Consider the following 13,906-nt stretch of genomic DNA (forward strand, 5'->3'; position numbering starts at 1 on the left):
CACGAGAATCTCACACCACATCTGGTTCATGGGTCTCTGCATTAATACCCACCTTTTTTTGATTATTCACTTCGTGGCATCAAGGTAAATCCGGGATAGGATTAGGGGCAATTATGTCCATTTGAACTTGATTTTGTTACAGTGGGTTCCTAGTGCCTATTGCAGTCACAAAACATGGAACCTTTTATTTTTAATTATTTTTTATTTACAAAATATGGTATTATTATTAGGCGTTTTGACTCATAAAGCGATTATTAAAATAAGGTGATTTTAATTTATTTTAGTAATAGAAAAAGCACAACACAAACTAGCTTTAAGGGAAAATAATAATTAATAACCAAAAAGAAAGAAATAAGACTACGAATAATGAAATTGTAGGAAATAATAATTGGTGGGTCCCAATTATCCATTGGACATGACGCGGCAATATTTTGTTGCGCAAAAAGAAGAAACCGGAGCATAAGAACTGGTGGAGAACCACAACAGGAGAGAGAAAGTTAGAGAGAGAAAGAGGAGGTTAGTTAAAAAAAGACTCTTCCTTTCTAGTCGCATTTCTTTTGTTTCATACCTTCTTTTTCTTCTTCTTCTTCTTCTTCTTCGCTATTGCTGAAACCGGAGCAGAGGACTGAAGAAGAAGAAGATTCTTCGGAGCCGGAGAAAAATCCGAAACCCTGACCGACATGTTCTGCGAATCTCGCCGGAGAAGACACCGTTTTTTGCCTTCGTAGCCGGCCGTGAGAGTCGCCGCCGCCGTAGGGGAATTCGATACTTGGAGAGCAAGGAGTTTTTGTTTATTTTATTTCCCGGATCAAAATCGGAATCGGAATCCGAATCCGACGATGAGAACCGTTAACAATAGCGTTGAGACGATCAACGCTGCCGCCACTGCTATCGTCTCCGCCGAGGCTCGGGCCCAACCTGCTGCAGTCCCTGTAACTCTCTCTCTCTCTCTCTCTCTCTCTCTCTCTCTCTCGTGTCTTCTGTTTGTGCGTACATCTCATGTTTTGTTTGTATATACGCATGTATGAATTGAGTTTTTGTGTGATTTTAGTGTTTTTTGTTCTGTTTTGATGAGTAGAAAAGGTAGGATCTTGACTTTTGATGCTCTCCTTTTTACTCGAATTATGTTTTTCTGAGCGGTCCTGGACGTTTTTTGTGGAGAATTAGGCTCCAAATGCAAATTATTTTGAAGATTGGTTTCTTCTTTCTTTTGTCTTTTTGGAAAAAAAAAATTTCGGTTAAATTGCTTTCCTGTTGTGTTTGGTTGCTTACAATCAAGGGAAATCATGGAAAGGAGAATTAAGTCTCATAGATTTAACCAATTATAACTCTTTGGTGATTAATTCAGCTTTAGTCTTGTCGAGAATTTGATTTGTGTAACATGCAAAAGTTCAGTTTTTTTCCTCCATATACATATTGGGTTTCAAATGTTATCCCTTTGATTCAAATTCAACCATCTCTTCTTGATTTGTTTTCATCATCTGGATTGACTCCAAACAATGGTTCTTGGTGCTGAATTTAACACTTGATCTGCATCCTATTTACTTTCTAGTTCTTTATATTAGGGCTTAAACAAGTTAGGATGGTATCAGATTCTATATTCTCAAGTGATAATTTTCATTAGAATAGAACATCCGGGTTTTCGGGTAGTCTACATGTAGAAAACATATTTTTCTTGTCATTACTCTCTACAGATTCTCTCTGCAAATAATCGGACTAGAAAAAAAGGTGAATTTAGTTTATGTTTGGAACTTGAATTTAGGGGGTAATGTGTTGGCATAGGAAGAAGAAAATTAATTGGTCATATGACGCGTTACCCTCCTAACCCCTCACCCTTATCTTGTCCCCGGGGACCGTAGTCATAGAGGAGGTGGTCCTTTTCGGATGGGGTACCATAATAATGTCCGCCTACAAACATTTTTAGGAATATTCACTTTCAAGTTGAATAGCCCATAAACTTTGAGCCAATTTCACATGTCATGTTTGAGGAGAAGGGTGCATGTGCCTTACATCCCTCGGTTATTAGGACCCAAGACAATTGTGGAGCCTGAAATTAGATATAAAACAGTGACCTACCTTTATGTCAAGTTCCATATTTTCACGTGGAAACATGACATTATCTTCTGATACAAAATTGATGTCTTTTTTGTAACTTTATAAAAATACTTCATAATTATCTTGGATGTTTTCTCACTTACTTTTTTAAGCACTTTATTGTGGATTTTTGAAGTGCGACATGAAATCTCTGTGCTGTTGCATTGCAAAATTTTGCCCCTTTTTCCTCCTCTAGCCAATGCTTTCCAAGCATCACCTGTTAACTTTTCAGACGTAATTTAACTAAGTTCTGTTCATGTTGCTGAGGGGTATATAATAATACCCTTGGTCTTTTAAGGTAGCAAGAGTTTGACAATTCTCACGTACGCAGCCTTGTACAGACTGACAAAGTTGATGTTAAAGTTATTTCAAGGTTGTTATTTGTGTTAATAATTAACGTCAAAGATGTTAGGATAGTGAAGTATGATACTCTGTAGCTTACTTTCGTTGATGAATATAAGCCTTTGACATCCTAAGGTTGAGACCAAAGTAATTCACCTAATGTCGTCTATTAGTTTTGTGTTCGTAACTAGAGAAGGAGACAAATTTTTGCTTCAATTCCTAGTTACTGACATATTTCTTTTCACCATTTTGACGCAGAAACGGAGGTGGGGAAGCTGCTGGAGCCTGTACTGGTGTTTTGGTTCGCACAAAAACAGCAAGCGAATTGGTCACGCCGTACTTGTTCCTGAACCAGTGTTACCAGGTGCTGCAGCCCCTGCACCAGAAAACCAAGCCCCATCAACAGCCATTGTTTTACCCTTTATTGCCCCTCCGTCTTCTCCTGCATCTTTCCTTCAATCAGATCCTCCTTCCGCTACACAGTCCCCAGCTGGACTTTTGTCCCTCACTTCTCTTTCCATCAATGCTTACTCTCCTGGTGGACCCACATCGATTTTTGCCATAGGTCCCTATGCATACGAGACCCAGTTAGTCTCACCACCTGTTTTTTCCACTTTCACCACTGAACCATCCACGGCTCCTTTCACTCCTCCTCCTGAATCCGTTCAACTCACCACACCTTCATCCCCTGAAGTGCCATTTGCTCAGCTTCTGACATCTTCATTGGACCGAACTCGGAGGAACAGTAGTGGTGCCAACCAGAAGTTTTCACTCTCTCATTGTGAGTTTCAGCCTTACCAACTGTACCCCGGAAGCCCCGGTGGCAATCTCATATCCCCAGGATCCGTGGTCTCAAACTCCGGTACCTCTTCTCCTTTCCCTGATAAACACCCCATTCTTGGGTTTCGCATGGGGGAAGCTCCAAGGCTTTTGGGGTTTGAGCATTTCACCACATGGAAATGGGGTTCAAGGTTGGGTTCTGGTTCTTTGACCCCAGATGGTGTGGGGCTGGGTTCAAGGCTAGGATCTGGCTCGGTGACTCCAGATGGTGTGGGGCTGGGTTCAAGGCTGGGGTCTGGCTCCTTGACCCCAGATGGCTATGGGCTGGGTTCAAGGCTGGGTTCTGGGTGTATGACCCCAAATGGTCCAGGACTTGGTTCCAGGTTGGGTTCTGGAACTTTGACACCTGATGGTTTTTTGGTTGTTTCTGGAGATAGTTTTCTTTTGGAGAATCAAATATCTGAAGTGGCATCCCTTGCCAACTCAGATAACGGATGCCAAAATGATGGATCAGTAGTTGATCACAGAGTTTCATTTGAGTTGACTGGAGAAGATGTTGCACGTTGTCTTGCAAGTAAGTCAGCCTCATCAAACGGTAGAACTACTTCAGAGTCTTTGGAAGATTCACCCGCAGAATGCCCCACTAAGAAAGATGGAATATCAGCAAATAACGTTGACAGCCCCAATGATCAGTCGTGTGTTGAGGAAACTTCCAACAAAACGCCTCAGTCTGATTGTCGAGAAGGGGAGGATGATCATTTCTATCAGAAGCATCGATCAATCACACTTGGGTCGATAAAGGAGTTCAACTTTGACAACACGAAAGCAGATGTTTCAGTTAAACCGACCATTGGCTCTGAGTGGTGGGCTAATGAGAAAGTAGCTGGGAAGGAAGCAAAGGCTGGCAATAGTTGGAGTTTCTTTCCGATTCTGCAGCCTGGGGTCAGTTGACAGATAAAGAAAGAACTTTGAAAATGGATCTGCAATGGTAAAACCACTAACAGAAAATCTAGAGAGAGTACAATTTTGAAGACACAAAAACTTGGTAAAACTGGGATCAATTTATTGATGAATGAAGTGCAGCAATTAGAGGAGAGCTTCTTGAATGTTTCGTGCCCAAGACACGATGCAGAAAGGAGATAGCAGCTTGTAGGATTTCTAGTGTGAGTAGTGGTATAGCTAGCGCATTCTTTACAATTTTCTTTTACTATGTTATACAAAAGGATAGCGTTTCAGTATAGTGTTTTTGTTGTGGGCTCTAGATTTTCTTGTAATGTGTACAAATTAAAAAGAAGCTCAAAATAGTACCTCTGACTTCTGAGACCTGATCATCTGATGAAATCTATTTGGGAACCATATGTTACAGGGCCTTATTCAGAGTTTTGACTAATATCAGATCTAACTGTTTACTGCAAAAAATACTGACTAGTGGACCCCACTTTTTTAGAGGACCACTCCTATTAAGGATCTGTTACGGTTTTAATTTGGGATAATTGTACTCCAAAACGTGTGGGGAGAAAGCTGGACCACGAGTATGTTTGGTAGGAAAGAAAAGTAGAAGGAAGGAAGAAGGTGGAGAGATTTTGGGAAGAAAAATGAAAATATAGGTTGTATGGTAGGAGAGAAAAGAGAAAGGAAGAGAAAATAGAGTGGAAAATAATACATGTGGGTTTCACTATTTTTTTTCTTTTCACAAGTGGGCAGAAAATGGGATGAAAAATGGAAAAAACTCATTAAAGCGAGTAAAATTATTAAACTACCCTTTTCTCCATCAACATCGAAGCAAAAAATTTAAGGGTATAAAAGTAATTTACGAGTAAGATTTTTTCTTCTCTCCCAATTTAACTTCTAATACCAAACAAGTGAAGGTAAGTTCATTTTTTTTTTTTCATATTCTCATACCAAACAACATAAAAGAAAATCAATTTTCTTTCCATCATTACTATTTTTCATCACTTTCATATTTTTTTTTATCGTATTTTCTTTTCTTCCTACCAAACATAGCATTAAAGTATGTTTGGTAGGAAAGAAAAGTAGAAGGAAGGAAGAAGGTGGAGGGATTTTGGGAGGGAAAATGAAAATGTAGGTTGTTTGGTAGGAGAGAAAAGAGAAATGAAGAGAAAATATAGTGGAAAATAATACATGTGGGCCCCACTATTTTTTTCTCTTTCCACAAGTGGGCAGAAAATGGGATGAAAAATGGAAAAAACTCATTAAAGTGAGTAAAATTACTAAACTACCATTTTCTCCATCAACATCGAAAGCAAAAAATTTAAGAGTATAAAAGTAATTTACGAGTAAGATTTTTTCTTCTCTCCCAATTTAACTTCCAATACCAAACAAGTGAAGGTAAGTTCATTTTCTTTCCATATTCTCATACCAAACAACATAAAAGAAAATCAATTTTCTTTCCATCATTGCTATTTTTCATCACTTCCATATTTTCTTTTTATTGTATTTTCTTTTCTTCCTACTAAATATAGCATTAATGATCATGCATGGAAAATTTCTCAAATTTTCATCAATGTTATTAGTACCATCCATAAGTTTTTGGTTCCAACCACCAGAGGAACAGCATTTTCTTTAAAGACCAACTTCACTAGTCTAGTGAGTGAGGATTGAGAACGAACGTCCAATTTTGTAGAGGCATATATATACAATTTTGACTGGTAAAGAAAATAAGGCTAATTATGGATTATACTATTGCCATTTAATGGTTGGTGCCAGCAGTATCTTATGCTGGCTAAGGATAAGCCTCAATAATGTCAATCATCATATTTACGTATATATATAACGGCCAAATCTCGTGTCCTTGTCCTTAAGAAACTTTGCCCCAATTATATAAACTACAGCCATGACAGAAGAAACAGGCTGTGACTGCATATGGGCTATTCTTCTTGAGACCACACGAGTGGGGGGGAAAAAATACAATGTTTGGAGGTTGTAATATTTTATTGGTAATATTTCATGGAATGTGAAAACCCAAGAAGTCCCACGTTAGAAATTTAAAAGGAAAAACAGTGATTACATAGAAAAGTGTGCAACAAGAAAATATTTGTTTGACCCTCTTGGACCGCAGCCGCGTTAATTCAAGTGGGTTACTTGTGTTATTCAAAAAAAAAAAAAAAAAGAAAAAAAAAGTGGGTTAGTTGTGTCCATATATGTAGACAGAAATATTATATTGGGACAGAGAAAAAAAAAAAAAAAAAAAAAAAGAAAGAATAGTTACTTACGTCTCAAATCCCATAATTCTATTTTTCTATCGTTTACAATATCCAACCTAACAATAAAAAAAGACAAAAAAGGAACTATTGCATAACAGAGAATGAACCGGTGTCTCACAGATGAAACCTTGCATGTTGGCTACGTGGAACAAAGTGGATACACAAGGCAAATACCTAATAATATATACCTTCGTATATATGAATAATACTTTAAAAATATTTAGAAAATCACATACTGAATAATTTTTAAGTACCTTACAGAAAATTTGTCACGAGATATGACCCGATCGACACGTCATGTCGGTGATGACACACATGTTTCTTCGTGGCAATCCTCATGCACAGTGCGTATTAACCAAGGTTAATCCTTACTTACCCTGATGCGTTTACAACAGCAAATCGAGTTTGATTGCTGTGTTGTACAAGAAAACAACTGGAATTCTCAAACTTTTTGTTTTAACATAGCTAAGTGAGGCAACAACTTGAACTGCTTGGATTTGTTTCATAATATCTTATTATTAATACAGGTTTAAGTAGTTTTCACGTATATACAAGTCAAATTAAGGAGTTTAATGTACCAAGAGAAAAATAAGCCACCGTGAGGAAAGATCCAAGAAGGTTTGTAAGCGGTAAACGAGTCAAAAGAAGGAGGTTTGGATATGTTTCATAATTTCTTATTATTAAATTAATACAAGTTTAAGGCATTGTTCATTTTACCGATTCGAGTTTTTAATTTTAAATTCATACAATTAAAAGCTCTCAGAAAATGCTATATCTCAGCTCGAATTAGAAACTCAAATCCGCGAAACAAACGAGGCATAAGTAGTTTTCAAAGATATATATGAAATCAAAAGGCGTTTTCATGAGCCAAAAAATAATTAAAAAAAAAGATAGGAGTTTCATTATGTACAGAGAAAAGTACATGATTTATGTAAAACTATATTACTTATGTCATTCTAAATAATTTTGTGTTATTATAGTCTTTTGTTTTCTTTTTATTAATTAAATAACAATTGTTTATTTTTAAGTGGAGTAGGGTATTTTTCCTTTAAGTTTAACTGAACAAAAAGATAAGCGACCAGGAGAAAACGAGGCTTGTAAGTTGTAAGAAGACAAAAACCCAATTTGAGTAACTTAAGGGTGGCAATTCGTGTTAATAGATCGTGTTCGTGTTAAACCCATTTATTAATTATTTCATAGAATATCAACCTAGACAAGACTCATTTATTAAACGTGTCAAAAATATTAATCCAAACACGATTCATTTATCAATCGCGCTAATCATTTCTACCTGCATAACCTATTTAAATTAATATATTGAATAAATAATTGATACAATTAGGATTTATTTAATACGACCATGACACATTTAACAGTTTTATTAATCAATTTATCTTTTTTTTTAAGAAAAACAAGTAAACTTCATCTAAATATTTTTAAACACCTATTATTTGTCTTTGATACATTATATAAACTTTTATATTATATCATATATAATTAATCTACAAATGATACATATAGTTAATTGTTCATTTCGGGCCACTTTGTGCTAAAAGATCAGACCTGACCTAATTTATTTATTAATCGTGTTAATCATATCAATCTGATTATGATTCAAATCTATTTATTGTAAACCTAAACTTACTAATTCCATGCGATTTCAAGTCGTGTTATAATCCAAATTATTACCTTTAATTTTGAGTTGTGTTGTCGTGGATTGCCACCCGTAGAGTAACTATAAAGATATTCATTACCATTATTTAAAGCTAAATTCTGAAGAAAACTTGCCAATTTTCAAATGGGAAAATGCACGACATTTGATAATGCGAGGTTTAACTTTAATGTTTCCCCGTTGAAAATGTGAGGTTAACTTTAGTGGGTAAAGATTATACTTGTTCATAAAGGACCGCTTCAAAGACCAATTTTATTGCAATCTAAGTTTTGTGAGTAACGTTTTGTAGCATACTCAAAATTCAAGGAATCCTAGTTATAAATTCCAGTCAATTATGAGTATGCCAAGTTGAGAAAGAAACTTACTAGCTTTCCAATTAGAACTCAAGACACGAAAAAGGATAAATATTACCCAATTAGAAAATTCATGAATTTTTAATTTCTTTCTTTTTTTTTATTTTAAAGTAGTGATGGGATTCATTTGTAGCTAATACTACTTTTTTATTTTATTTTATTGAAATGGTAGCTAATACTATTACATGGACAATTTTTAACGTTCCAATAGATCGATTTATTAGAAAAACAAAAATCAACCTTTTTTGAGTAAGAAAAACCGACTCTTTTTCCTATCAAATAATTTAAAAACAACTTTTTGTCGTCATTTTGGAACATGCTCACAATTATTTCCTAAAAAAACTCACAATTATGACGCTAACAAATCTCGGCCGGTGTCCGGTGACCACATTTTCAAATTCAATTATCAATTTATAGATCGAATCAAAATTTATCTCTCTCCCCCGTAATTTATTTTTTCTAATTTTGATTGTCTTATTCTTGTGTAGATCTCAAAATCAATTAACTAAAATAGTTCATTTTTTTTTAAAAAAAAATTAACTAAAAAAAGTTTGGTGCCGCACATATGGATCCTTTGCAACAACTTTAGCTTTTGGAAAAAACAAACGGAGTCACGAAACCAAAGACTCTGGAACACATGTCACAGTTTATCTTCTTCCAAATCCCACTTGACTCGTTAGCTCCAACGCATCTCTCTCATATCATATCTCTCCATCCATGAGATTGCCTTGAAAACAAAAAACAAAAAAAAAAACAAAAACAAAAAAAAACCCTTCAATGTTCAACCCAAAAAAGTCCTCCCTCTCTAGTCCCCACTTTTTTGGTCCTCCTATCGTATCCATTTAGAGAAAACATCCACACTCTACTCAAACAACATTTTTACACATGAATCAGGTATAAATACACACAAAAAGAAGGCACAAAAATCTTCAACAAAAAAAAAAAAAACAAAAAAAGAAAGTAAAAAACAAAAAAAAATGGCTATGGCATCAACTGTAAAAGTTGTTCTAGGCTCAATAGCCTTCGGGATATTCTGGATAATGGCGGTTTTCCCGTCGGTCCCGTGCCTTCCGATTGGCCGAACCGCCGGCTCTCTCCTCGGCGCCATGCTCATGGTGGTCTTCAAAGTCCTGTCTCCCGACCAAGCCTACGACGCCATAGATCTCCCGATCCTCGGCCTCCTCTTCGGAACTATGGTCGTCAGCGTCTACCTAGAGCGAGCCGACATGTTCAAATATCTCGGAAAAGTGCTCTCATGGAAGAGCAGAGGAGCCAAAGACTTGCTCTGCAGAATCTGCTTCATCTCCGCCGTCTCCAGCGCTCTCTTCACGAACGACACCTCCTGTGTCGTTTTGACGGAGTTCGTCCTCAAAGTCGCCAGACAACACAACCTCCCTCCCCACCCGTTCCTCCTCGCGCTCGCCACGAGCTCGAACATCGGGTCCGCCGCCACGCCGATCGGGAATCCCCAGAACCTCGTCATCGCCGTGCAGAGCAAGATCTCTTTCGGGCGCTTTTTGGTCGGGGTTCTGCCGGCCATGCTTGTGGGCGTGTGCGTCAATGCCGTGCTTCTTCTTTGCATGTATTGGCGGCTCTTTTCGATCAAGAAAGTCGAGGAGGATCCCGCTTTGGAGGTCGCCGCCGTCGAGGCCGCTCCGGCCCCTCTTTCCCACTTGTCCTCAATGGGGTCCCAAGATTGGAGCTCCAAGCTTGAAAATCTCAACTTTCAAAACTCACCAAGTGTTAATACGACAACGAATGTTGAGAGGCTCAGAAACAGGTTGAGTTCGAGCGAGACGGAAATCCACAGAGTTCCTAGCGACGCCATGGAAGGTAGTATTGGAAGGAGTTCAAATGATGGGCAAAAAGACGTGGCGATTGATGTTGGAGGGTCACAGAAAAGAAATGATCAAGAGAGTATTAATAGTAATAATAACAGTAATAATGCCGTTATTAGTGTTCATAATTCGAAAAGGATTGCTTCAGCAAATGGGCTGTCTGATACGTGTTCTTTGAGGTCGGCAGATCAGGCCCTGAGGCCGATTACGAGTATTTGTTATCCCAAGAAATGGAAAAGAGTGGTTTGGAAAGCCTGCGTTTACCTTGTGACTGTGGGAATGTTGGTGGCTTTGCTTTTGGGGCTCGACATGTCGTGGACTGCTATTACTGCTGCTCTTGCTCTTGTCGTTCTTGATTTCCAGGATGCTGAGCAATGCCTTGAAAAGGTAAATGCCTCGTTTGTATTCGTTCGTTTCGCTGATTCAAGTTTAGAATTTAAATTTTATTACAGTAAAAATATTCTCACAAACAGTCACATCTAACTTTTTTACTACAGTAAAAAGCTCTCACATAAAATCACATCTCAACTCAAATTTTAAACTCGAATCAACGAAACAAACGAGGCCATCACTCAAAAGAAAACGTAAGTGTATATTTAGGAAAAAATGTTAGGACTTTTTAAATTCACTGTTAAACACATTAGAATTTCACTATTATATTTTTATTTAAATAATAATATATTAATAAAGTTCAACAGGATCTCATAATTGGAGTTAGGTACGGTAAAATTATTTTTAATTAAAAGGTTAATTTAGGTTCGTGTAATTCGCTGATTCGAGTTTTTAATTCGAGTTGAGATGTGATTTTATGTGAAAGTTTTTTATTGTAGTAAAAAAATTAAGGCCCCGTTCATTTTATTGATTCGAGTTTAAAATTTGAGTTTTGTTGTAGTAAAAAGCTCTAAAAAACAGTCACATTTAATTTTTTTGTTACAATAAAAAGTTCTCACATAAAGTCACATCTCAACTTGAATTAAAAACTCGAAACAGCGAACTAAACGGACTCTAAATGTGATTGTTTATGAGAGCTTTTTACTGTAACGAAACTCAAATTCTAAACTTAAATCGGTGAAATAAACAGAGTCTTAATATTACTTTTAGAGGTGATAAAAGTTTTTTTTTTTTTTTTCAATTTGATAATATGCAAATAGCTTGTTTGATAAAAGTGCAAAAAAAAAAAAACTCTCTAGAGATACCATACCAACGTACTTCTACCGTGTTTTTACTTTTTTTTTGCCATAAGTAAAAATAGAACTTTTTAGAGCATAGTGAATTTAGGAGACGTTTGATTCATAAATTAAAATTATGAGATTAGAATTATTTTTAATTTATGTATATTTTTTATGAGAAAAAATATTGTAGTAAACTATGAATTATGATTCGAATTAAGATACGAATCCTCTTATCAAACATCCCCTTAAACTAAACATTTTTTTTTTCTTTTGTTGAGCAGGTTTCGTATTCGCTTTTGATTTTCTTCTGCGGGATGTTTATCACGGTTGATGGGTTTAACAAGACGGGAATACCAAGCACTCTATGGGACTTAATAGAGCCTCATGCAAAAATTGATCGCGCCAGTGGGATTGCAATTCTTGCTCTAGTCATTCTTGGCCTATCAAATTTGGCTTCAAATGTACCAACTGGTATGATTTTGGCTTCTCTCTTGTTTACTCTTTTTTGTCTATTTTCTTATTTTCTTTACTTGAAAAGGGGGAAAAAGAAAAAAAGTTGACCCTTGTCTGAGCACAATCAATGGTAGGAGAGTAAGGTCTACATGAGTACACGCAAGTACTTAATATACAACTTATTCCCTTTTAGTTAAAAATTCTGCTCTCATACTAAGCAAGTCGTTTTCCAAATTTATTACCTAAAAAAAAAAAAAACCACTGGTTTTTGATGAACAACCGTTTAAGCTGGTAGAATTTAAAATATACATATATATTCAATGTTATGACCTCAGATTAGTCTGTAAAAATATATCTATAGTATGACATCCCTATGAAAAGAAAGAAGATACATAAAAATATTGTAGATATATGGTCCGTTTAATTCGTTGATTCAAGTTGAGATTTGACTTTATGTGAGAACTTTTTACTGTAAAAAAAAGTTAGATGTGACTGTTTATGAGAGTTTTTACTGTAGTAAAACTCGAATCGGTGAAATAAACGGGACAATAGTATAGATATTGGTCGTTTTCCAACTTGATTTTGATAACATGGTCTTTTTGAGTCATTTTCAAGTCCTAACTTTTATATATTCTTTCTATCTTGGTGACGAAGCCTTTGTATTGTATGTATTTAATATTTCTATGGGGATTTTGTCTTTCTGCATGTTAATGTCTACAAAAAGTGCCCTCTTATAAATATTCACACAAGCCTTTTTAGCCCCACACAGTGCACAGCCACATAATGCACCCTGTTTCTCCTAGAAGCTAGAATTCATTTTGTCTTCATTTCTAAATTTACAATTTTTTTAACATAAGAATGGGATTGACTATCAAGAATTTCCACATTTAGTAGTCAATATAATTTAAAAAAGAAAATGGAAAGGACCAAAGAAGGTTAAGAAAAAAGTTGTACTTACAATACATGACAATGTATCAGTTAAAAAAAAAAAAAAAGTATTCCTCTGACATCATTTCTTCTTTAGACTCTTGTACAATGGAATATGCATTCTCTTTCTCTATTTTATTGTTCATTTTAGGAGAATTTGTGATAGGGTGAGAAAGAAACTCTTATCCATTCTAAATCGTCAAATTACACCCATATCAAATTAAAGTAGGATAATCTAATAAAACTCAATAAGACATGATGGTTGAAAATTATGCCTACATATAGGTTTCGTTTTATTTTTTATTCTAAAACATAATTCTCCTACATTATTATTATTCTTTTCACGTCCTTTTTTCTTTCTCTCTTTGTTTTAAGAGTTTAGTGCGCATTTTTTTGTCACACCACAATCAAACAGTATGTAAATTTGACTATTCTATGTATTTTTTGCACCCATTTATTGCAGAATTTCCCCTTTTTTTTCCTTTTAAATCTTTAATTATTTATTTATTTTCGTTATAGTTCTGTTGCTTGGAGGGAGAGTGGCAGCTTCAGCAGCAAATATTTCAGCAGCTGAGGAGAAGAAGGCATGGCTGATATTGGCTTGGGTCAGCACAGTGGCAGGGAACCTCTCACTGTTGGGATCAGCAGCCAATTTAATTGTCTGCGAACAAGCTCGCAGAGCCCCACAACTTGGCTACAATTTGTCGTTTTGGAGACATCTCAAATTTGGAATTCCGTCCACTTTAATTGTCACCGCTATTGGTTTGACGCTCATAAGATAATTCTTTCAAAAAAAAAAAATAATAAATATTTTTTTGTGTGTGTGTGTATGCTATTACATTGAGAATTTTCATATAGACGCGTTGTAACTTAGATCAATAACAGGAAAAAAAAAATATCTCCAATTTGATGCGGTTCAAACTCGCAAAATGAATATAGAGATAGATTGGTTTTAATACAAGTTGCAATAATAAATTATTTGTTTGGGAGAAAAGTTGTCTAGGATGGGGACACTCAAGTGTGTGTGTGTGTCTATATATATATATATATA

The 13,906-nt window shown here is 35.8% G+C and overlaps 2 protein-coding genes across 2 annotated transcripts; both read left to right on the forward strand.

Annotated features, from left to right (window-relative positions):
• The first annotated feature begins 469 nt into the window (after positions 1–469).
• Positions 470–4,589, forward strand: LOC21387829. Its single transcript, XM_010104356.2, has 2 exons — positions 470–932; positions 2,695–4,589. The coding sequence occupies exons 1-2, from the start codon at positions 840–842 to the stop codon at positions 4,165–4,167; spliced, it is 1,566 nt and encodes a 521-aa protein (XP_010102658.1). The 5' UTR covers positions 470–839; the 3' UTR covers positions 4,168–4,589.
• A 4,710-nt stretch (positions 4,590–9,299) lies between these two features.
• LOC21387830 (silicon efflux transporter LSI2) lies at positions 9,300–13,637 on the forward strand. Its single transcript, XM_010104357.2, has 3 exons — positions 9,300–10,690; positions 11,757–11,946; positions 13,375–13,637. The coding sequence occupies exons 1-3, from the start codon at positions 9,443–9,445 to the stop codon at positions 13,635–13,637; spliced, it is 1,701 nt and encodes a 566-aa protein (XP_010102659.1). The 5' UTR covers positions 9,300–9,442.
• The last annotated feature ends 269 nt before the right edge of the window (positions 13,638–13,906 follow it).

This window comes from Morus notabilis, unplaced genomic scaffold (assembly GCF_000414095.1).
Source record: "Morus notabilis unplaced genomic scaffold, ASM41409v2 Scaffold1341, whole genome shotgun sequence".
Taxonomy (NCBI): Eukaryota; Viridiplantae; Streptophyta; class Magnoliopsida; order Rosales; family Moraceae; genus Morus; species Morus notabilis.

What these genes read in the sequence shown, in the direction of transcription:
- LOC21387829 (XM_010104356.2), top strand. Translation starts at nt 840, where the DNA reads ATGAGAACCGTTAACAATAGCGTTGAGACGATCAACGCTGCCGCCACT. An exon ending in CCCAACCTGCTGCAGTCCCT is followed by an intron (nt 933 to 2,694) that starts GTAACTCTCTCT and finishes ATTTTGACGCAG; the next exon opens with AAACGGAGGTGGGGAAGCTG.
- LOC21387830 (XM_010104357.2), top strand. Translation starts at nt 9,443, where the DNA reads ATGGCTATGGCATCAACTGTAAAAGTTGTTCTAGGCTCAATAGCCTTC. An exon ending in CTGAGCAATGCCTTGAAAAG is followed by an intron (nt 10,691 to 11,756) that starts GTAAATGCCTCG and finishes TTTGTTGAGCAG; the next exon opens with GTTTCGTATTCGCTTTTGAT. An exon ending in GGCTTCAAATGTACCAACTG is followed by an intron (nt 11,947 to 13,374) that starts GTATGATTTTGG and finishes TTTTCGTTATAG; the next exon opens with TTCTGTTGCTTGGAGGGAGA.